The sequence below is a fragment of the Triturus cristatus genome, chromosome 3_1 (genome assembly GCF_964204655.1).
Source record: "Triturus cristatus chromosome 3_1, aTriCri1.1, whole genome shotgun sequence".
Classification (NCBI taxonomy): domain Eukaryota; kingdom Metazoa; phylum Chordata; class Amphibia; order Caudata; family Salamandridae; genus Triturus; species Triturus cristatus.
In genome coordinates this window covers 430,676,007-430,701,006 of record NC_140583.1, presented here as the reverse complement: position 1 = coordinate 430,701,006, position 25,000 = coordinate 430,676,007, and the positions used below count along the sequence as shown (strand labels likewise).

General features: G+C 47.7%; 1 protein-coding gene across 2 annotated transcripts in view; it reads left to right on the top strand.

Moving 5' to 3' along the window:
* Positions 1–25,000, top strand: part of COPS2 (COP9 signalosome subunit 2) — a 289,702-nt gene that overhangs the window by 231,967 nt on the left and 32,735 nt on the right. For both annotated transcript variants that reach the window (XM_085644223.1, XM_085644221.1), the window contains exon 11: positions 3,025–3,107. In XM_085644223.1, coding sequence (XP_085500349.1) covers positions 3,025–3,107 — 83 coding nt within the window. The remainder of the gene's footprint in view (positions 1–3,024; positions 3,108–25,000) is intronic.

Genomic DNA, 25,000 nt, shown 5'->3' with positions numbered 1-25,000 from the left:
TAGCATTTTTAGGTATGTACTAGGCTTGACATTTTGCACCTGTATCAGTAGTATCTGGCGCCAGGAATGATGAATCTTTGGCCCCTTAAGAACTCCCAGAGTTAGATAAGGGAAGCCGGCGTGAGCTGTGACAGGATAAATATCTGAATAAGATTAAGGTTCGAAATGGTTACATGTATGTGGCCTTGCAAGCGGATACTGGATCTCAAAGGATAATATTGGATATTAGGTTATCTGCCCCAGTTAATGAGACTCGAGATTGCACTGTGAGAGACACGTGAGGCACCCTTCAAGTGACGGGCATTGTTGAAAAGTTCTTTATAACCACCAATAGAACTCGTACGGCCATCACCTACATAGAAGACCATTGAGACTGCAGGTTATCAGGTGATTCACGGTTTGTATTCTTAGCCAGTGCATCCTCTCCCTGCAGGGTGTGTTTGAGTGATACATGAAGAGTGTTTTTTGTATCCTAAATGTAGGCCTTAATGGATTTGAGATGAGGTTCAGGTTTCCAGTCAGTGTAGCTGGATTCCACAATAGATACCTCTGCTGTATAGCTGCTGCCATCCAAAGAATAGCCCTTGGCATTTTACATAGCTAAGTTCTAGCAGGCATACCCCAGCAATGAGGTAGGTGTGAGAATTTAATTTGAGTTCTTAAACCTGCCCAACAATTGTGTAACAAAACAAAGAACAAAGACACTGCTTTAAATTTAGGAAAAAGTATGCTGTACTGCGGAAAGAAAAACATAGCAACAAGATTGCACACTTAATCCAAAAACATCTCCCACTCCACCTTTCTCTCACTTGCACAATGTTTCTCTCTTTTACTTACCTTCAAAGAGTGGCATATAGCTAGGCATATGCTCGAATGGTTGGCTCCCTAGGAGCAGTGTCATTTTGCACTACCCCAACTTGGTAATGCTGTCATTCATGGCTCTGGGGACAGGGGGAATTCCAACCTAAAGACTGCCTAGGCAGGTGCTATAGCATATATTCTCTGTATACAATTTGTAGGACAGTATTCATTTGTACTGTACAACGATACAGGAAAGCCGGCTGCAGCCTGGTTAGAATTGAGGGCTGGGACTGACTGCGCATCTCAATTCTCACGAGTTTGGACTTGCATGGGAGAGTTATCACTTTAAATAGGGACATTTGTTTCCTAAGAAGACATGGCCAATCTGCCAAGGAATTGAGCACTTTATAAATTCTCAGAAAAATGTATTACAATATACAGTTCTCAATATACAGTATTACTGTTGGCTAATGCAGATCGATGAGCATATGATGCTTATCTTGCACGCTTCAACTGGTATTTTGTTTAGATAAGCTCAAGTACACATATTCCGGGTGTGGATCATCTCATGTAATAACTGTAAAGTAAATCAATTTTTTACAGTCCTTTGATACTTTATTTGATACATTGGACTGTGTAAATGAAGCTTGTGTTATATTGTGACATGAAGCCTATGCTGGGGGAGGGTTTACGGTAAAACTATTGAGGAGGAAAAAAGTTTTTAAAAAAAGTAATGTCAAAAATGTTTTCTGCTGGAAAAAAAAATGATGCAAAATTGTGGCTCCCAAAAAATCGAAAAATGTTGTGCTTTATTTGGCAAAGGGAAGTTAACTGGGAGCAGAGCAAGGGGGCATCCTCCTGTTAAAGTAGAGTGGAGGTGGAGGCAGTGGACCCGTAAGGGGTTTTAAGGATTCAGGGAATGGTAGTGGTACTAAGTGGTTGGTAGGGTTCAGGGATTTGCAGCAGTAAGGGGTTTTTAGGGTTCAGAGAAGGGTAGCATATAGGGTTAGTAAGGAGTTTTTAAGTTCAGGGAGTAATAGTGTTGGTTAGTGAGGTTTTTTTTAGGTTCAGATATGGGTGCGTAAATTGTTAGTAAGACGTTTTTAACATTCGAGGAAGGCTAGCTTTAAGGAGCAGCAGCAAGAGGAGGGTACGGTTCAGGGATAGTCCTCATTGAGGGATAGTTTGGGGGGTTTTAGAATTCAAGGGCAGAGTAACTTCAAGGGGTAGATTTTTAGGCTTCAGTTAAGTGTAGCATTAGGCGTAGTTTGGGGTTGTTAAGGTATATTTAGTCAAATAAAATAATGCATGTAATGTAATAAACTTTTAGAATTCAACATTTTTCAAATGGTCATAGATAATAATGAAGGGCATGACATTACCTCGACAATTTCAACTCTACTTTAATGTTTTAAAAGTAACCTTTATTGCTTACACTTCTGGGAGACTGTACATGTGTAGGTTACAATATTTTCAAAGGTTTCTTGGATGTTGCCTCTTGATGGCAATATTGTACTGTCTAGATCATGGGAGACTCTCATAGAAGATGATTTGAAGCAGATTCAACATTAGTGACTTTCAGTTGAACAACCTGATAGCATTTTTCAACTCCTCACAACTAACTTTTTGCGTCTACACAAAATTCGAAGGCCAAGATGGACTAAACAGACACTTTTAAAAAACAAAAAAAATCTTAATACCTCTAATGTTTAGCCCTCCATCTTTGTAGCCTCCTTGCTGTTTTACTCCATATGATCGAGACAATAGTCCCAACAGTATCAAATTGGGAGTAACAATACAGAAGTCTACCTGAGTATCCACCTACAATGTTATCAGCATTGATATGGCACAAGAAGGTGCTGCACTGTACATGCAGCCTAATCTGTGAATGTACTATAATATTAAAATACGTTGTTTGATTTACAGAGATATCTAACTATGAGGAAACCATGGACTACAACAAATTTGACTAATGTTCAAAATTATCATCCAATTGTATCCGCCTTAAATTTACTCTCATAACAAATTTGATTTATTTTTCTAATCCCTAAGAAATCATTTTACTCCCACTTCATTAACTTATCTGGAGTCCTGGTCTTTCTGTTGTATTCCCAGATGAGTAGTTTGGTCCTTGAGAAATCTCTTGAATCTTTGACGTAACTTTGAAATGGATAGCCTCCTGATTTATGAAGAGTTTGATTGTTTCTTTTTTTTCTTTTTCAGAGCTTTTGCGGAACATCAGAACACAAGTGCTAATAAAGTTAATTAAGCCTTATACGAGAATACATATTCCTTTTATTTCGAAGGTATTTCATGTTAAAATATCAGCCACGCATTTTGATACAGAGCTTTAACTAATGTGCTTTTTTTTATTATTATTTGACTGTACAGCTTACTTTGCTAGTTGCTTGACATGGCTGGCTGCCTTTTGGTCACACAAGCATGTCTCTTGTTTGAAACTCACCTCTCCAGCATCTAAATCCTGCTATGAAGCGGGTTCCAGGCCTTGTAAAATTAGTTGCAGACATCTTCCCACAGTTAACACAGGTAGTCTTCAGTTTCTCCAAGGGTCCCCAAGCGCATACAAATTGACATGAATCCTGTGAACTGGTCAGCAGCCTCCTCTCAGCCTGACCTTTTGAGTCCTCATGGTTTTTAGACATTCCAGAGGTTATTTCCCACAGCAGGGAGACAGCTGTCACCAGAAAGGTTTGGCCAAATCTCCCGCTGGCCAGGTAAGGCGACTAACTTTCCCAGTTCATGAAATTAGGTCCTATAGGGCAAGTGTGCAGACAGAACTGGGACCAGCTCGTCATGTTCTCATATGGCAGGTATTCCTCTAGCATGCAGGAAGAAAGACCCATTTATGCTCCTTTTAGATTAATTCTGTAGTGCTAGCAGAATTTTCAAAACTCTACTGGTAATTCAACCTCTAAAAGATTCCCATATTCACACTTTTTGGGATGTCTTTCCCTGTGCTGAGAGATATGGCATTATAATTCTCCCAAAAGCTTTTACCTGTTAAAATCCAGCAGAGTCCAGAATAGCTTTGTTGCTAAGGATCTCATCTGCCTCCCAATTCCGCCACTACTAACCAGTTCAGCCCAATCGACCTATTCCATCACCTTGTGTTAGCTTTATTGCATAGGATAGTACAGGTGCTAGGGAATAACTTATCGCTTTGGGGAGTACTGAAATGGCCAGTATCTATGGGCAGCAAACCCTTCCCCAAAGAAGAAATGAAAAGTCTTGGTGTCTGGATAGACCAAAAGCTTACCATGTCTTCCCAAGCCAAGAAATTGTCAGCCATCTGCTTCAGCCTCTTTCGCACCCTTAGGAGAATACTAAGATGACTACCAAAAACATCCACACGTAGAACCATAGTTCAGGGCTGGATTTTGTCTTGCCTTAGCTATGGTAGCTCTCTATATCTAGGCAGCCCCACATCTATCCTAACTAGGCTTCAGATGATACAAAATGCAAAAGTCTGCACGGTGCAAAACATGCTGAAGTTTCAGTCAGTGATGGCTGCAAGAACCTCATTACGCTGGCAAAAATGATACAATTTAAAGTGCTTTGCTTGGCCTACAGAGCAGTACACAAAAGTCTACAATTATACAAAACCAATTGACAATCCATCATGACATCTGTGATCTGCCTCTCAGCAACACCTTATTGTCCCCAGCCTTGAAAAAGCTAAAGCCGGAAGACTTTCCTTCTCTATCTTACTACCTATGTTATAGAATGGCCTTCCTCTTCAAATTAGGAAAGCAGAATCTGAGCTCTCCTTTAGGAAACTGTCAAAGAACTTTCTATTCAAATAATTAAGTTCCTACCTTCCTCTGCACAACGCTGGTAAGCCTTTGTGGGTAGCCATGCGCTTTACAAATCCTAGAGAATAGAATAGACTACGCTCTAGAATGATTTCATTCCTAAAAAGAACCAAGTGTTCACGAACAAATGGTAACTAACCCAGCCTCTGCCTATTGTAGTGATAAGCTGGCATATGGCTTGAGAAATGTCATTAAGTGGTGTGAATGAAACTGACCTCTCCTGACAAAATAAATTTTTTTCACATGTTCATTCATTTTATAGAGCCAGTCACCACACTTTAAATAAATTGAGTCCAACAATTTCAACATATGCAACATCATTATTGCATTCCTATTAGGTAACGAAATGGTACAAAGTCATTAGGAGAAAACGGAAGGTAAGGGCGAAGGGGCATTCCAGTGTTTGGGTACAAAGAAGAAATAGCATGAGAATGGAAACTGGGTTGACCACAACCAGAATTAAGGGTTGGGATATAGATGTACATAGTGGAAGACAGATACTCAGCCATTGATATATGTAAACGTAATACAAAAAAAACCAGAATTTGATGTGGATGCAAAAAGATAGCCAACATAAAGAGGTGAAAGTTGGGGTACTAGTGGCAGAAGTTCAAATTCTGAGAAACAGTATAATGGAAGAACTAAATGTGAATTGTAAGAGCTAAGGGGAGGGAGCAAAAAGATGAAGTTGGAGAGTAAAACAAGAAAGGAACAAAATAAGGGTAGTCTGCTAGTGGAAGAAAAAGTGACAACGGGCGGGTTTTCAAAATTCTAAAGTTTTGGAGAAGAGGGGTTAGCTACAGAAATATAAACTAAGAATAGCAGCATTGTGGCAACATGACACCCAAATTATAGGATAAAAATGGAATATCCGAGGAAAGGAGAAAGGGGCTGAGAAAAGTACTGTGGCATTGTAAAGCTTCAGATCAAGAGAGCAAGAGGTCTTCCAAGATTTAACAGCTACTCTTTTTAGAAGTAAATGGTTGTATGCCCTTTAGGAGGATTGTGAGGTGAGAAGAAAAAAAAATCAGAGAATCAGCAGCATTGAAGTGGCAGCAAAGTAAAAGGAGAAATAAGTAAATCAGGAGGAATTGTTTATATTGAGAACAGAGGATCAGTGTTTGCTTTCCAGCAAAACTAGTAGATACCTCATTAATTCAATTTGACTTCCTTTGGCACCTTTTTTTCTATATCACAGCTGATGGGAGACTGCTGGGAAAATGAAATTACTCTAATTCCCATTAACGCCCAGATTTGCCTGTATGCTGTCATTTTTGGGTTAATAGCATTTCACAAACTCTAGATCCAAATTAAGAATTTAGAACAGCTCTCAGAATGATCCATGATTTTTGCAGTTCATTTGTCAGAGGATCATACAGCCTTTAAGCCGACTGTTATTTGTTTTTAAATTGCGGATATTCCTTTTTCTGCTCCGTAGTTGGCACAACTCCTCTGTAGTCAACATGACAAGTCATCCTGTGCTATGTCACGTCTTAAAAGGTTCTAGTTTTTAATATTTTGACAGTTCATTGAAACCTAAAGCCCGACATGGTGTTGCAGCACTCCCATGTGTTACATAGTGGGGATCAATCCTGACCACAGCAGTAGCTTTCCCTTTACCCCTAGGTAGGCACAGGTATACCAACTTGCCATTGAGAGTGGAATAACAGACAGGGGGTGGTCCACAAATCTCAGCTGTGCTTACCCAGAGAAGCTTCACATTTGGAATGCGACAATAATGTACCTGTCAGAGACATAAGGGTTTTAAAGTGAATGGGTTCCCTTCATTGACCCTTTACCCCAGTTGAGCATGTGAAGCATTCATTTATAGGGCTTTATTTGAATCCATTCAAATGCAAAGTTTACATACAAATCTTATTACCAGATACTATTTCTAAATGTAGCATTTATAAATGAGCAAAAAATAAGTATTAAAAACATCTCATGCTAAGTTAAATGAATTCCCCTTCTTAATAAATCCTGGTTAATGGTGATTGGCTCTGAAGGCTTTGCCATTGTGAAGGTGCACAGTATTTGTTGCATACCTGAATACTGAAGGCAAACAGCCTGGAGCTGAATTCAAGGACAGTATATATTTCTTAGAATGAGATGGTCCTCAGTCTGTAATCTTGGCAGAAAGACAACAAGCATTACAAGCAAGCAGACAATGCTGCTTTTATATTCGTTCTCAAAACTATGAGAAAAATGTCCACACCATTTGTAATGTAACATGAGCAAATTATTTTACATTTTTGCTCATACAATCTTTCTGTACTGGTATTATTACATCCTATATGGTATCAGAATATGAGAACTAAAAGCACACTAGTAAAACTAAACAAGAATATATAACATTGTCATACAAAAGTACTCATAAATGCAACAACTTAAGCAAGAGTTTAATATGAGAGACAAACTGTGAGGTTCTTAGGCCCTAAAAGAATGATGGATGGGTGCCCAATATGATGGGCACAGTATATTCAAGAAAACCATACATGGTCCACAGTAGCAGTACTGTATGTGTGAATGATAAAGGCATCCCTATGCCGCCCTTTCGTTTGTGTGTGTGTGTATATGCATATATATATATACTGTAGAAAAGTGCCCCATTTTGCATAGCTACCCCCCACTTTATGCCTTGCATCTGATGCAACCTGACTTGATGTGCCCTGGATCCCTGCCAATCAGGCTCCCAGGGCCTCTGTTCTTTTCCATAAACTGTACCTTTGTACCCACAATTGGCACATCTCTGGCCACAGGTAAGCCCTTGTAAAAGGTACCATGGGTACCATGGACACTGTGAATAGCCTCTAAGGGCTGCAGTACTTGTGCCACCCTTAGAGGCCCTGTACCTTAACACCCACACACTGCCATTGCAGGCTGCGTGTTTTGTTGCAGAGAAAAGTGGAGTCGACTTGGCACACATCCCAGTGTGCCATGCTTACAGCCAACTGCCTGAGGCCTAGGTATTCACCCCTCTAGCATTAGCCCTCAGGGGTGGGTACAGTGGCATGGGCCCTGTACCCCTACAGTGTCTAAGTCCATTCTTAGACATTGTAAGTGCAGTAAAGACATAAAGAGTATATGGTCTGGGAGTTGGTCATTGCAAACTCCGCAGCTCCATAATGGTTTTACTAAAACCTGGGAAGTTTGGTAGCAAACTTCTCAGCACATTAAACCCACACTGATGCCAGTGTGAGATTTAATGTCTAATTCACTGGGAGGGCAACTTAGAGATGCCCCCTGAAAAATTACCATCCCTGTTGTAGTACCTGAATGGCTGCCCGCCATTTGCCACCACCAGAAAGGTTTCTGGACCCCTGGGTAGAGAGCCTCTGCTCTCTGAGAGAAACAAAGCCCATACTGGGCAGACGTCATGCCTCCTCCCCCAGGATGTGCTGGGTCCATGAAGGGGAAGCGTTAAAGGCCTGCTGCTTTTGTGACCAGTCACTGCCCCAAGCAACTGGCTCCCCCAAGTTCTGCTCCTCACTTTGGGTGGGAGAAGTGGTGGAAATCCAAGCTAGGAGGAGAGGTGTGCCCACCTTTGCCAACCCCACCCCTCAGGTGGGGAAGGTGAGGTGAAGGACACATCTCAGTCTCCTTCATCATGAACATGAGGGGACCCAACCAATCAGGAAGAGTCTCATACTCCTCTCCCACTTCAGGGTGACATGATAGGGGGTGTACCCACCCCAAGGTAGGGTCCCATCGGTCACGACCTGCACACACCTTTTAATGCCCCTAAATCTAGTATTTAGGGGCTACCCTGATCCTTGCCTCTGACTCAGGAAGAAGAGGACTGCTACTGCATTGGTCCCACCCCTACTGGCCTATCCGCCTCCGACCTGCCTACAGCGAAGAACCTGCCATGAACAGCCGCCCCAAAGTGCCCCTAGGACATGCCCTGCACTCGTCTTACAGACCCTGTCTCCCGTGGACACCATATTTGCTCTACAAAGACTCCAAGACCAAAATCTGGATTCCAGCGACTCTGCATCCAACGGCCTGGCTCGAGTTAGAGTGGCCCAACACCACAAGGAGGTCTCCCCAGCAATCCTGATCTGGGATCTGGTGACCCTGAGCTCTCTCAAGACGATGCCTGCAGCCTCATCCTGAAGGGTCCCCCCAACCGTGACCAGAGCTGGTAAGTAAACATGACGCCAGAAGACACCCCTGCACCCGACGCCCACGGCCTTGGGTGGCTCAACCAAGGGTGTCCAGACATCTCCTAAGAATCCAACTTACCTCTCCAGCCGGTGGTCGTCTTCAGGAAGCCTCCCTGCCCGAGCCTTCAGCAACTTTGCCAAATTGAAGGTTGTGAGAAGGTGGCCTGATATATGCTGTCCACTAGTTCTAGTTATGGTGAATGGTTAAAGACAACCTTTATTGAAAGCTATCCTAGTGGTAGCTATGGAGAGCAGCCTTCAGGCTAAGTCTTGAAGGAATGTAAAGCAGCTTGTTTTGCCAGTCTATAATCTCTTGAATGATCAAATGAAAGGACAACCACACCAGGTATATATTCAAAATATATGTATTTAAGATAAAACACACCCCTCTAGTCTCTTTATGAGACTGGAGTTCGAAGTACTGTGTTTACAAGTAGGGCTCCCGGTTTTATGGTATTTCTTTTTTTGACATTTCCGTCTGTATTTATCCATATTTATTTTTTGCTAATTTTATCTGTATTTAACCATATTTATTTTGTGTTTTGTGGAGAAATTAAGCTGAAATTAGTATATTTCCACATTTATTTAACCGATAAATATGCACTCATGCTTGAATGCCTGTCAGGTTTCAATGCTGTGAACATCCACAGAAGATAAATCAGTGCACTTATATGAAAATATGATCAATTTCAGTATCAACCTTGTGCATATCTACTGCTGTTAAATCCTCTTTACTAAAATGACTTTCTTTTTTAACCCCTTACCTATCAATCCATGCAGCTATTGGCCTGGCAATCATGGCAGACAGTATTTAGAATTACTCCAAAAGCAACCCAATTTCCATTTTTATCCACATTTAAAAATAAATACAGACAAGAAAATAAATGTTTTTTGTCTGTATTTATGTGTAAAAATCAGTAAAAACGGAAAACAGGGAGCCTTATTTACAAGTTAGCAATTATCAGTAATAGCACAAATGCACGTTTGGGCCCTAGGGGCATACCAAACCATATACCAAAAAAGTGGTATAAGAACCACGACTGGAATAGACACAAGGCCTAGAGCCTGTAGAATCGTTCGTACCCCAAGGAACCACCCAAGGTATTGACACAGGGGACCCACGGGGACTGTATGCAGTGTGTAAACACAACCGCGGGTACCAGTTAGCTTCTATGGGCAATGTCGCGGTTGGAAATTTAAAGATTAGGGACACTTAGAATCGAGTCAGGACCAAACCCTTTTGGACTTAAGAAGTTCTAGGGCCAGCACCCACGGGAACACCGGAGTACTCGAGTTACCTCACCCAGGGAAGCCGGGCGCATTGGTGTCGGGTCGCGTCGTCACTTTCAATGGAAGCCTACGAAGAACTGCTGCTGTCGTGAAGAGGAGAAGTGTCTGAAGTGATCCAAGCCTAGATCTAGGATGGAAGGAACCTGAAAGCAGAGGGGAAAGCGTCTGGGTCACTAGCCAGTGACCAAGGGCAGGATGGACCAATGCCCACAGATGTCGGTTGCTTCAGGTGAGTCGGTGGGTGTCTTGACTCTTTAGCCACGAGGTCCAGGAGGTGTCGACAAAGTCCACGAGCTGGATTCGAGCTGTCCCACGAAGTCTGTCGAGTGCTGCGGTGTCGGCGACCAGAATGGACCCAACAAGCCTTGGCAACAGCAAGTCACTGGAATTCAGTGAAAGGACTGCGGTGCAGACCAGCAAGGTCTGTGGGACTCACCCAGCAAGGGTAAGTCTGGGCACGTCTGGAGCAACCAGGAAAGCCCAAGTAGAAAAGGAGTTGCCTTCGTGGGGACCTGCTAGCCAACGGGCTAGTGATCACGAAGGAGCCTCGAGCGGTCGCACTTGAAACTGGCCTACGGGTCACTCGTGGAGTAGAGGCCAGCAATCTTCGGTGCAGGAGGTGCTCAAGGCTGGAGCTACTCAGAGCCCAAAGCACAACTTCGAGGAGGTCCAGGAAGATAGTGTTGCTGCAAAAGTTCTCGGTGTTCAGGGGTCACGGTTCCACGTCACCCACGATAGCTACGGGCCTCAGCTTTGCTGTGGACTCAGGGTAGCCTCGGGGAAGTCTGGAAATCCACTTCTGGTGATGCAGAGACTTCGGCGTCCGGCGTCCGGCGGCAGCTTCAGCGATGCAGACCAGTCAGTTGCTTCTTTGGTGCCTGCCAAGCAGGGAAGTCACTCCTTGACCCCAAGGGAGATTTCTTCCGTCTTCTAGTCGAGATAGAAAGTCGAAGGTCCAGGATATATGTTGCAGAGTTTCGTCCAGGGTAATCTAAAGTCCTAGGGACTGGATTCCTATACTTGTACTAAGTTTAGGGGATGGACTAACTCTAAGGCCCCACCTATGGGTGGGCTAGGAAAGAGGAGTGGTTACACCCATTTCCTTTGTCCAGTTTCGCGCCATAGCAGGGGCAGGTAGCCCCTGCAACCAGTTTGAACTTGACTATGCACAGGGACACCAAGTGTGCCCCCAGTGCAGGACTTCAAAGCACCAGGGAGTGCTCCCACCCAGCCCCAATACACATCTGCCTGTCTGGAGAGGTGGTTACACCTCCCTTCGACAGGAAACCTATTGTCCAGGCCTCCCCTGCCGGAATTTCGGTCAGCAGCAGGAGGCCAGCCCCGTGTCAGTGGCAGAGGCATCAGTTTTGTGATGCCAGGGCTCAGGAAAGTCCTACCGGGTTTGACCAGTGTGAACATGTCACTCCCTCTGGAAGGGTGGAATGCTACCCCCGCCGCTAGAACTGGCGGGGGGGGGTCTTGTATTCCAAAGCGTTTGACACCAAACACGACATGTTTTGATGCAGCCATTCCAAAGTTAGCATTTATCGCGAGGTTATATTGCACTTAAGAGTATATGGTATGGCTGTATCGCAGAACAGCCATAAGGAAGGATTTCCAAAAGCTGCAGAGAGGCTCAGCTCATGCTTGGGCACCCTCTCACACAAAACCAAGCACTCTGCCTTCAGGATTGTCAAGGCCTGCCATAGGAGTAGCTTATAGGTTTATATGTGTCTGTATATATATATGTGGATATAGGTAGCCTATACCACAGTAAGGGGTGCAAGCACACCCTTACCCAGGCTGCAGTAGCAGACTTGTGTTGCCATTTTGGAGTGCTTCCCAGGGGTGGCATAATACATGCTTCAGCCCCTGGTAGGCCTCTGAGGTACCTATGCCCTAGGTACATAGTATACCATATACTAGGGGCTTATAAGGCACTCCAGAATCCAATTAGATATGTACCTAAAGTACATGCAAACCATTTTAGAGAGGAAGCAGCTAGGCTGTGGTCCTGATTAGCAGGGCCATAGCCAGACTAAGGTCGAAAAACAGTGAAACACCAGCAAAAAGTGGGGGTACACATGTAAAGCAGATCCTACTCTCCTACAAAGGTCTCCATTGAAAAGCACAGGGCCCCAACATCTCCTTGGCACCCTGCATTCGGCTGCCCCTGTGCCGCTGGTGGTGCAGCTACTGTAGTGCTAACCTTAACCCCCAGGAGCTTTGCTCCCACACAGAGTGGCCTGCTCATAAGCAGTCCCTAGCCGAAGGCCCCCTCAGCCCCATTGGCTAATATTGGACCCTTGCACTCTTCTCCCTGCCGCCTCAGTGCCACTTGTGGTGTAACTCAAGTGCCAACCTAGACCTTGGTCCTAAATCCCAAATCTCCCACTTGTAAGAAGCTTACTTACCTGTGAAACCGATAACCATTTTTCTCCCTTAGGAAAGCATGTCATAAGACTTTGGGCCTAAAATGTTCCAATGTTGAACTGTTTTGTTTGGCGGAAAACATTAACTTTAACTGAAGCTAAGAAACGTCTTACCATGTATTGTGAGAGCCTTATGTGTGGTATCTAGGCATACCACCCCTAGTAATCAGTCATCTGAAAGTAACTGAAACGTAGTCTAAAAGTAATTATTATTGTAATGTAAACTGCTTTTTGAATAAATACCAACCTGTAACTATTGCAAATTCAACCAGAACTGCATTTCCTTGTGAAGTCCTGCATTTGACAGTATATATCTGATAGAGAGTCCAGCTGCAGCTTCCGTAACTTAGAATATCCCCATGGGTCAGACTGGATCTGGAAATCTTTTCCCCAGCAGTACCTCTGCACGCCGGGGGGGCAGCATCGCCCGGCTCCTTCCTGACGTTGTCCATGGATATGACATCAATACAAGTCCCTCCCGGCGTGCTGACGTCAGTTTTCCGTGTCCCATTGCGGATCCAGGAGAAGCGGTTCCTCTTGCCTGTTTGTTGTTTTCCCAGATGCCTTTTAGCGTCGGGGAATAGTGTACGATGCCTACAGGCTTCAAATCGTGTAGGACATGTACGCGGCAGATATCGGCGACTGATCCACAGGAGATCTGTATGTGGTGCTTGGGAGAGCACCACGACTCCGTTGAGTGCGACGCCTACTGGCAGCTGAAGCAGAAGACCTTGCAAGAATGTCGTATGAAGTTGGTGTCCGCCCGGATGTCCCGTTCGGAGTCCTCACGGTGCCGGTCTCCATCTCCTGTGGAGCGGTCCAAGCGGCGCCAGTCTTCTCATGCTGGGGCCTCCTGTTTGGGACAGGCCCGGAGTCATTCCCTGGACATCGCTCTCTTGACGCAGGTTAGCAGAGGAGGAAGTCACGGAGGTGTCGGTCTTCGCTGGACCCGGGCCCACAGGAGTCGGCCCCCACCTACCCACCATTCACTGGTGCTGGGGTGACTCGGACCCAGATGGAAGCCTATTCTAAGGCTTTGCAGGCCATCTTTGGGTTACCCCCTCTCCCTTGCACGCCTTTGTGCCTCATAGAGGGGTTGGGGACTCAGGTTGGGGATTCGCCGGCAGGTTCACCCTCTGCGCCGATCGAGTGCCCTATCTCTGCTTCCGGAGTTGCTGCGACGTCTGGACACGGGCCGGAGGGGCATCCCAGCCAGACGTCAAGCCCTCCTATAGCGTCTCCACACAGCCATGTGGGGCTCCCTGCATCGACGTCTGATGCGGCTGCAGCACGGAGCTCAACTCAGAGTCAACTCCGTTCCTCCCCTCGTTTTTCCACCTCGGTGGAGGTCGAGGTGTCGCCAGGCGGACGAGTCCTCTCTGGTGGTCGTCGACGTCGAACTGACACAGTCTCAACGTCTGTCGACGCCGGTGCCGTCCCCGGCTGTTCCTCTGTTGATAGAGGGCAAGGCCCCAGAGTGTTCACCACCTCCAGGGTTGTGTCGCTGCTCCTCGGAGCAGGTGCTCATGGGGCACGGGCTGGCTCTTCATTCTGCATTGTCATTTGGTGGACGGATTAGCCTACAACCGTCCCCTACAGATGACTTGCTATTGCCCACCTAGGATGGCCACAGAGTCCAGTGCAGCATTTGCGAGGGTGGTTCGCAGGGCTGCGGATATCTTGTAGATGCATCCGTCCTCGGTCTCTCTGCTTTCTGATCCTTTGTGTGATCTTCTCCACCAGGACACCATGGAGGTGAAGCCCTTGCTGCCTTTTGGCGGGTCATTTCATGACATCCTTCTGGGTACTTAGGTGAGGCCCAAATCATGGGACCCTGTGGATCGTGCTATTGCGCATCGCCATCGCCCGGCTCCAGATTACCCTGCCTATTTGTCCCTCCATACTAGGGCTCAAGGACTGGTAGTCCAGGCAGCTCTCTTCTTCTTCTTTACCTCCTCCGTTGCTTCCTCCCACTAGGGAGTATAGATGGTTGGAGTCCTGTGGCTGCCATGTCTTTGCGTCCACCAGCTCGGTACTTCGGTCCCTGAACATGTCTTGAGTGTTTGCTCGGGCTACTTTTGCCCTTTGAAACTCAGTCGAGCGCCTCCTTACATCCTTGCCGGAGGGCCCTCTTGCTGACCTGGATCGGTTGCTTCGTGATGGCCGCGACATGGCTCAGTTTTCCATCCGGTCGTCCATGGACACCACTGATTCTGTGGGTCAGGCTATGGCCAGGTCAGTTGGTCTGCGTTGCCATGCCTGGCTGCTCGATGACAGTTTATCTGAAAATGTTCAGGAGCGTCTCAGGGATCTCCCCTTTGATGGGATCCATCTGTTTGACAGTCATGCTGACTCGGCAGTCCAGCGCCTCATATCTGGGTTCCCATGACTTCCATAGTTTTTAGTCCACTTTGCAGAATTAAAATTTTGTTGCAGTATTTGTCACTGCTTTACTGGTATCAGTTTTTGAGTTCACAGCGTTATTTCCTGGACGGTTTGTGCGGCTCATCAGCTGTCTTTTCCCTTCGTTTGGTACAGCTAGGCCAGCTGTTTTCTGCATTTCCTTTTTGAGCCCTCTCTCTATGAGCTTGTCTCAAAAGGTGTCCCTTGCTTTTTATAGGAATGTGACATACCCTATGTGGGGTATTGGTTGGCTGTTGTGTATCTGCTCTTCCTTGCCCAGGAAGTTTCGAAGGCTCCTGCGGAGTCGTCTTCTTACATTTTCTGTCCCTCTGGGGACTTGTCCTATTGATTATACTGTGGACTTCCCACTTCCTTGCGATGAGTCACTGTGGCCTAGTGGTTGAGGTCTCAGACTCTTACTCCAAAGGTTCTGTGTTCAGATCCTGGTGTTTCACTGGTTCTTAGTCATCAGTCAAAATTGCAGACAATGTTGCTTCCTCTCTTCCTACTGTTGTAGGATGGCTCCTCTGGTGAGACCCACAGGTTTGGCGTGGCTCTCTCCTGGAGCTTCTGTGTTGTGGCCAACCGTTGATCCGTGGCGCGCTCCTGCCTCTCTGGATGCAGCCTTCTCCAGAGTATTGTTGGGTTTCTGCCATACCTGGCTCACCTCGGCGTGTTCACGTTTCCCTTTCTTGCCTTTGCCTATTCTTTGAGCTTTCGCTAGGTTCTTTGGCCACGTTGGCTATCTTAAACGTACACATGTGTCCCTTGTGTGCATATTGTTCTGTGCCGCTCCAGAACAGTTTCTGTCTGTGTTATATGCAGACACGGCATGTGATTACACACCAGGTGTGTGCGATATCATGGGGTGCTGTGTTATTCCTTGCACCAGGGTTTTGGCTGCGTCCTATTCTTGTGGCTTTGCCTACTCTTCTTCCCTGGTGTTGGGAAGAGCTTAGGTCTTCTCTCACGGCTCAGATTCTCTCGTTGGTTTTTGCCTATGGGCAGTGGAGTCCACGTTAGACACGTCACTGCTGCGTGTTGCCTTGTGCACTTCCCAGGCCGGGGCTCAAGTCCTTCTATTCATTGCCGCGCAGAGCTCCGGTACTTCTGCTACTGGCTCCTGCTCCTGTTTTCAGTTGACGTATTCTGCCTAGGTTACTCTATGTACGCATTCTTTCTGACACTCTGTGTCTTTCTGACTCATTCCTCGTTTGTGATGGCCAGTACCCCCGCCTGTCACGCGGGAGACCACGTCTCCTTCCTAGGTGGGCAAGATGGTGTTTACCTCGGTGCCGTGGGACCCTATTGTACGGCTCCCTATTATATAGGGCTGCTCTTCGAGTTTCCCTTTGTCTTTCATTGTTCACAACTTTTTTCATATATATCTATATGTCTATATGTATTCTGTCATGAGGGGGGACACACGCCAAGAAAGCCAGCATGCTAAATTTTCCGTGCTGTGGTTCCTGGAGTTTTGCCCCAGAACCCGTCTCTCTCTCCCTCATGGGAGATAGCTTTTTCTATGTGTTCTTAACCTTTGTACCTCTGGGTACGGTTCGCCAGTTGAGTACCTGGTGATGCGCCTGTTTTCTCAGCGACGCGCATGCGGTGTTGCTGTTACATTTTATTGAGCTTTTGCTTTTGTGTGGAGTGGTTGTGTATTCATGTCACCCTGATGCAGGTGTATCCTGGTAGTCGTGGTTCTGTGTGTCTCGGCATGGTGACATCTGTCCCCTTCCATGTCATTTTAAGCATCCACTGGTGTGCCTGCTCATTTGTATGCTTTACTCTGCTATACTGTTTTTGCCCTTTCTCTGGAACTTTGTCTCTTGTGGATCCATGGGATCCTGTGCTCAATTTCACTTCATTTGTAGAAGTTTGAGGCATTCTTCCATCATGCACTGGCCATTCTCGCTGCGCTTTGATTTTGTCCCTGTCTGGATGTAAGGGGCCTTGTGCTGTCCTCTGGCGGGTTGTGGTACCTTTGCTCCCCTTTCTCATACTTCCGCCCTGAGCTTAGTGGGTCCAATGTCAGCCACACTGGCATTTCGGTCCCCACCGTGTTTAGTCAATATTATTGACAAATTAATTCTCTTTGGAACTTGTTGGGTTTCGATCGCAGACCCTCCTCCAATGGGGTATAGCTTTGGTATCTATTCTAAGTTAAGGAATCTGCAGCTAGATTTCTCTATCCGATGAACGAGTTACTTACCTTCGGTAACAATGTATCTGGTAGAGACAAAGTCTAGCCACAGATTCCTTAACACCCACCCAGCCTCTCCGTTCTGCGAAGACCTTGCCCTATTGAGTTGTACCCACTTGCCTCCTTACAAGTGGCCTTGGTCTTCCTGCAGGGTGGTCTGCTTCACCACCCTCTGGGGCGGGATGTCTCATTCTGCCGATTTGTTGCTTCCACACCCATTCTTGTCCTTGGGTGGTGAAGATATGTATCCTTCCACGTTCCTCCACCCTGGTTCTTCCAGTGTAGGGTTTTTTCATTTTCTTCTACCCTCCCTTCCACCCTCATCTATTTCTTTCCCATTAGTTTGGGGTCTCCTTGACTGCGCTGTGGTCAATTGGTTTGAGGGTCTTTTTGGCGATGTTACAGTCAATAGGTAATTTCTGGGGTGTGTGGTTGTACATTCTCTGGTGTGTAGAAATGTGGTCAATTCCCATCAGTCATGTTGTTCCGGTCTTGTTGCCCTTCACAGTTACATCCTGTGGTTACAAACTGCCTATCGTTTGTCATGACATTCATTCCCAACGCTGTTTTGCCACATAGGATTTTCGCTTCTGCAAAATTGTTTCTAGGGCCGATACTCTGTTTTCTCCCTTCGATCCCTTACAGTTTTAAGTACTCTTTCTCTGACATACATGGCAATGTTTCTCATCATTCTATGCAATATTGTTGTTTCAAAGATTTTTGATCTTTTTTGGCAAACTGTTCCCACACTCTCACAGTTTTTGTAGTGGCCCTGCTTTGTGACGCGGAAAGGTTTCACAGTAGAAAACTGACGTCAGCGCGCCGGGAGGGACTTGTATAGCTCCATTGACGTCATATCCGTGGACGATGTCAGGACTGAGCCGGGCGACGCCACCCCCTGGCGTGCAGAGGTACTGCTGGGGAAAAGGTTTCCGGATCCAGTCTGACACCAGGGGATATTCTAAGTTAAGGCATCTGCGGCTAAACTGTTTCTCTACCAGTTACATCAATACCGAAGGTATTTAACTTGTTCTTTACTTACCTGTGCCAAGTCCTGCTAGGTTCTAAAAATAAAACATAAGTATACCATACTCCAGTATTGGAACTTTCATAGATTCCCATTGCTTGTATCATTCCCCGTCGTCGAGATGGGAGTCCCCGCTATACATAAAATGGCCATAGAAATAAGTACAAAAAAGAATTAGACCTAGGACCCTACTAGTTTTGTAGCATATCCACCTCTTTTTGTAAAAGAGACCAAATAAAATAAACAGCCAATCAGAATAGCCTCACCCCATAGAACCTTCCTGAGAGAGCCTCCGATTTTCTACCGCAAGTTGTGCAAGGGAGTTTCCACTGAGCTCTGCTCAGTTTTTTCCTATTTACCCTATTCTTGAGCCTGTTTTTTCCATCTACAATCTACACTACGTGGTCAACATGTCGGACAAGGAGAAGAAGGCTCTCCAAGGCTTGTGCCACCTGCTCCAAGAAGAGGCTTTATGTGGAAGACAAACATAAAGACTGTATTTATTGTTTGTATCCTGACCATAAGGCGGCTGACTGCAAAATTTGTCGGACCTTGTCCACAAAGACCTTGCGAGACTGTGAGGGGCGTCTGTTAACTTGGCTCCAGAGACTTAAGTCAAGAAAGGATCCTGTCTCAAGTAACAGTGATGACGCTTCCTCTGCTACTTCATCCAGGAGGTCTCTAAAAAGGGGTAGGTCTTCTCCTTCTACTTCTTCAGACCTCCCTTCCAAAGCCTTACAAAAGACCTCTCATAGGTCTGACAGGCGTAGTCCCATCAAATCTCCTCACCACGGTGTAAAGGAGAGGGAAGGACTTGTCCCAGGAGTGGCACTGGAAAAGAATGCAAGCTTTGTGCCGCCGCCGCCTTCTTCTTCTTCTCCTCCTCCTCCTCCTGAAAAGTTGAAGACTTTTAAAAAAACAAGCTTCTGTCCCATCTGATGGTAAAGCTGAGAAAAAAGTTCGCTCGTCGATGACGGCAACATCTATTCCATCGATGACAACTTCCAAGACTTTGCCAGTGTCTTCTTTGGCTCCGTCGTCGGGCTCGTCGACGAGAGTTTCCTCGTCTCCACCGGTGAGGAAAGGATCGGTTTCGACAACGACGCCAGGCTCGGATGCGCTGTTCACTCTGTCAGTGGTGACGGCGACGACGGCTTTGAACACGATTATGACGACGGTCTCGACGACGATCCCGTCGACGGTGACTCTTGTTCCGTAGCCGGCTCAAACATCGTCGTCAACGGCTTCGTCGATGACCTCGTCTACGGCCTCGTCAAGGATACAAAATGTGGCAATTTCAATTCGGAGACGCCGCATTACACCAGAGATGACTTCTCCCAGGAAGGTGACACCTCTGCCTCCTGCTCTCCTTTTAGAAGAGGAGGTTTCCGATGAGGACGATGGGCCTTGCGGTGCTGCGGTTAGCCCATCACAGCTGAATGTCAAATACCAGGACTCTGACTCGTAAGAGTACTATATGGATCAGCAACAATATGAGCCCCCGTAAAGGTCTCAGGAAGGTTATCAGCAGGAGATGTTCTTTATGCCATCCTCCCTCATCACAGACTTACAATTCATGCTATCTGTTTATAGGCGGAGATTTCCTACACAATCTCATGCCCAGGATACAGTACAAGTACCAGCTACTCTGCTTGCTCATCCAGTACCACCCCAATTTCCTCCACAAACTTCATTGCCGGAGTTACCAGAACCGCAGCCATTAGTTACTGTCCAGGATGATACATCGGACGACGACCAGGGGACCACAACTGTTCCGGATCCCGACAGGGAGTGGGATGATACAATCATTCCGGATCCCGCCTCCCCTGTTCCAGAGCCGGCGGATTACCCCCCACCCCCCTGCAGATATTGGGGGTTTCCATAATCTAATGGAAAGAGCGTCTAAAATATTCGACCTGCCCATACCAACAGTGCAGTCAGAATGTTTCCTGTACGACTTTAAGGAACCCTACAGAAAGTCAGTCCGCTCCATCCCAATAGTCGGTCACGTGTGGGATGAAGGGCGCAAGGTGATGAGCCTGGACCCCGGTTCTGGGTAGGCCGCTCCCCACTCCGCTGCTCATCTTGTGCCATGGCTGCTAGTGCCTTGCTACTACTGTCACCCCCTGGTACACTGTTGGTTATTTTTAGTGTTATCGTGCCTCTTGTCTCCTTTTTTACCGTTTTATTTTACTGTTTCACTGTTCTTTGCTCCCTCTGGTAAACTGCTGTAAACCCTGTTGTGTGTTTTTACGTGCTTCTCTCCTTTTTTTCCACCCTTTCCCGCTGTGCCCACTCCCGCCGCTTTTCCCGCCGCTGTCTCCCCTGTTGCCCCGCCCCTTCAGCTCCCATTCGCCGCCCCGCTCCCACCTCCCAGCTACTCCTCCCTCCCTAACCCCATTATATGGAGGCTGCGCAGCGGGCGCGCCGAAGGCCCGTCCGCGCCTGGACGGCGCCCAGCGCCAGGACCCCTGGCCCCCGCGAACGCTGCGACGCCCGCCTCCGCTAAAACTCCAGCACCCTCCACGCACTCAACGCCAGACGATCATGCACCTGCTGCCTGGCTGCCCCGAAGCGCACCCAAGGACCCTTCTCTTGCCGGAACTGTAGCTTTACCAGCATCCAGCCCGCCAACCCACCTACCGAAGAACCCAACCTCCTCAGATGCATCCTGCTCAACACCCGCTCCGCCCGCAAACACGCCGTCGAACTCTAGGACCTACTCGACGCCAACGCCCCAGACGTCGCCTTCCTGGCGGAGCCCTGGCTGAACCCCTCCTCGGCACCCAACATCGCCATAGCCATCCCGGAAGGCTACAAGATCACCCGCAAGGACCGCACCAACGGAATAGGAGGCGGAATCGCCATCGTCCACAGAAACACTCTCAAAATCTCGACAGACGCCGACGACACCCTCAGCACCGCCGAACACCTGCACTTCCAGATCCACACCGACCGCAACACCACCCTCAGAGGCACCCTTACCTACAGACCCCCCAGACCCTGACAGTAGTTCAGTGACTCCATCGCTGACTTAATCAGTACACACGCCCTTGCCTCCACGGACTACATCCTCCTCGGGGACCCGAACTTCCACCTCGAGAACAACAACGACCCCAAAACCTCCACAACCTTGGCAACCTCGCACTCAGACAACTCGTCACAACACCCACTCACTCCGCCTGCCAAACGCTTGACCCCATCTTCTCAGCAAGCACCCACGTCTTCTTTAACCGCACCACCGAACTCCACTGGACAGACCACCACTGCATCCACTTCACCTTCCGGAAACCCACCACCGCACCCAGCAGATGCCTCGCCGCAGCTGGGGCAAGATCACCGAGGACCAGCTAACCACCGCCCAGAGCCCACACGCAAACCCGACCGACCCTGATGCCGCATCCTCAGACAATGGATCAATGACTGCGCCAATACCCTCGCCCCGCTCAAGAAGCCCCCAACACCCACACCAGGAGGAGAGTCAGCTGGTTCACCGAAGGCCTCCAAGCGACCCTGCCGAAAACTAGGAAAAAACTGGACCCGCGAAAGAACACCGGGAAGCTACACAGCCCACAGGAACGCCACCCGCTGACACCACCAACTCATCAGATCCACCAAAAGGACCGCCTTCAGAGACCGCATAGACAACAACCCACACAACAGCAAAGAGCTCTTCAGCATCGTGAAGGAACTCTCCAACCCCAGCTCCAACACCAACGACATCCCAGCGTCACAAGACCTGTGCGACTCGCTGGCCACCTTCTTCCATCGCAAGATCACAGACATCCACAACAGCTCCGACACCGTCACCACCCCGGCAACCACCGACACCCCCACGACCGCCTGTACGCCTGGGTCAACATCAACGACGACGACACCATCAAGATCATGAACACCGTCCACTCCGGATCCCCGGAAGACCCCTGCCCATACCACATCTTCAACAAAGCCAGCAGCACCATCGCACCCCACCTCCGAAAAACCATCAACATCTCCTTCGAGACAGCGACCTTCCCGGAGAGCTGGAAGCACGCAGAGATCAACGCCTTACTAAAGAAACCCAAGGCGGACCCCAAGGACCACAAGAACTTCCGACCCATCTCCCTGCTCCCGTTCCCGGCGAAGGGCATCGAAAAGGCCGTCAAAACACAACTGACCAGCTTCCTCGAAGAGAACAACATCCTGGACCCGTCCCAGTCCGGGTTCCGCAGCAACCACAGCTCCGAAACTGCCCTCATCGCCGCCACAGACGACATCAGGATCCTGCTCGACAACGGAGAAACCATCCTCCTGGACCTGTCAGCCGCTTTCGACACAGTCTGCCACCGCACGCTAAGAGCACGCTTCCACGACGTCGGAATCCAAGAGAAGGCCCTGGACTGTACCACCTCCTTCGTCTCCGGGAGAACCCAGAGCGTCTGCCTCCCCCTCCCCCATTCCGCTCCGAAGCCACCGAGATCATCTGCGGCGTACCCCAAGGCTCATCCCTCAGCCCAACGTTGTTCAACGTCAGCATGGCACCGCTTTCCCACATCGCCCGACGCCACGACCTAAACATAATCTCCTGCGCCGACAACACCCAGCTGATCCTCTCGCTCACCAAGGACCCCCACACCGCCAAAACCAACCTCCACGAAGGAATGAAGACCGTCGCCGACTGAATGAGGAAAAGCCGACTGAAGCTGAACTCAGATAAGACGGAGGTCCTCATCCTTGGCTCCACCCCCTCTGCCTGGGATGACTCCTTGTGGCCATCGGCACTAGGAGCACCCCCTACACCCACCGACCATGCACGAAACCTAGGGGTCATTATCGACTCCACACTCTCCATGACGAAGCAGGTCAACGCCGTCTCCTTCTCCTGCTTCAACACCCTCCGCATGCTTTGCAGGATCTTCATGTGGATCCCCACCGAAACTAGAAGGACGGTCACCCAGGCCCTCGTCAGCAGTAGACTGGACTACGGCAACGCACTCTACGCAGGAGCCCCGGCCAAACTCCTGAAACTGCTCCAACGCATCCAGAATGCCTCCGCATGCCTGATCCTCAACATCGCCCGCCGTAACCACATCACACCCCACCTGAGAGACCTGCACTGGCTCCCCATCAACAAGAGGATAACCTTCAAGCTCCTCACCCACGCAGACAAGGCACTCCACGACACCGGACCAGCGTACCTCAACTTCCGACTCAGCCTGTACATCTCTGCCCGCCAGCTTCGCTCCACAGACCGCGACCTTGCCACCGTCCCCCGCATCTGAAGAGTGATCGCCGGCGGCAGATCATTCTCCCACCTCGCCACCAAGACGTGGAACACCCTCCTCATCCACCTACGGCAGACGGAAGACCGCCTAACCTTCAGGAGACTCTTCGAACAGTAGCAGCATTCCCCCCTCCCCACTCCCCACAGCGCCTTGATACCCTCACGGGTATGTAGTGCGCTTTACAAATGCTATGATTGATTGATTGATGAAGACTTCTGCCACTGTAATACATGTCACAATGGGAATGGATATTGCCACAACAGATTTCCGTTTGGCACCATATGACGATTATTAACAAAACTTTACAAAAAAGTGTTCTTCCACCTCATCTCATTCCTGGACAGTTTCAGGGTGATCTGTCAACTGAGGGCTTGGAAGAAACATGTGTGGAGGGGTGTTCAAAACTCGTTTTGCAATTTTCCATAGGAAAATTAGACACAGACAAAAGGCTGTACTGAATTAAATCATATTTGGCAGAGAGCTAGATCTTGGTCCAGAAAGCATGCTTTTTGTAATTTGGTGTAAATCAGTTCAGTAGTTTTGAGATAATTGAGGTTAAAATGTTATGTATACATCATGCCGCAGATGATCTGACCGGTCTAGAGATAAGATCTGATTGGCTGCCACCACATCAAAAAAGATGAGATGGCAGCCATTTTAGGACTCAGGGACTCAGTCCTTTGTCCTGAAAATAAGTAATAAAAAACATATGGGGAGCTGAGGGCAGGAAATGCATAACTCCAAAAATGTGCTAGCTCCCACTAGGGGAGCCGAAAGGGGCCTTGGGGATCCCACCACCACCCCCATTGAATTGAGATGTGGGTGCCCCAGATGGGCACCAGGGTGCCCACAAAAGTGACCAGCTCCCTCAATGGGAACTGGCATTAGCATTAGCCACGGAGGCCCTGGGGCTCCCCTGTTGGCCTCAACAGATTTTAAAGAGGTTGGTGCCCAGAGTTGGCCAGGGAGACAGAAGTGGGCCACTGTGGACTTTCCCCTCACATCCCCCCCTTCGCCACCTCCCCCCACACGTTTGTGTTGTGTGGGGCTGGATGCAGCATAGCAACCCCCTAGAAATACTTCGGGGAAAAAAAAGTTGTTTCCTAGGGTCTGTAAAACATGGAACCAAAAAGAGAAGGTAATTTTTTAAGCATTCCCAAGCTGAAGTTTGTGCTCTAATAGTCCTGGCTTTTATATATTGACAGTGACACACACTAAAAATAAACCTTAGAAATTCACTGAAAAAAAAACAAAGGCTAAAATGACGTTGCAGTTAAACATTACTTTTTAAACAAAAAAGCACTGAAATTCCCCAGTTAGTTAACTGAAGTAACTATAACTAGAGCCCTGAAGTAACTATAACTTGTTCCCTTTCCATGCTCTGCTTATACTCTCACAACTTAAAATACTGATAACATGTACAGTGACCGCATTGATAACCTTACTGATGACATCTGAAATTACCAAATTTATGACAATATTAATTCCCACTTCCTGTTGAATTTTTACTGTTCGTTGTGGTCAGACCCTTTCCTTCGCGATGCTTTTTCCCTAACGAAAATATAGTATTATGTCTTT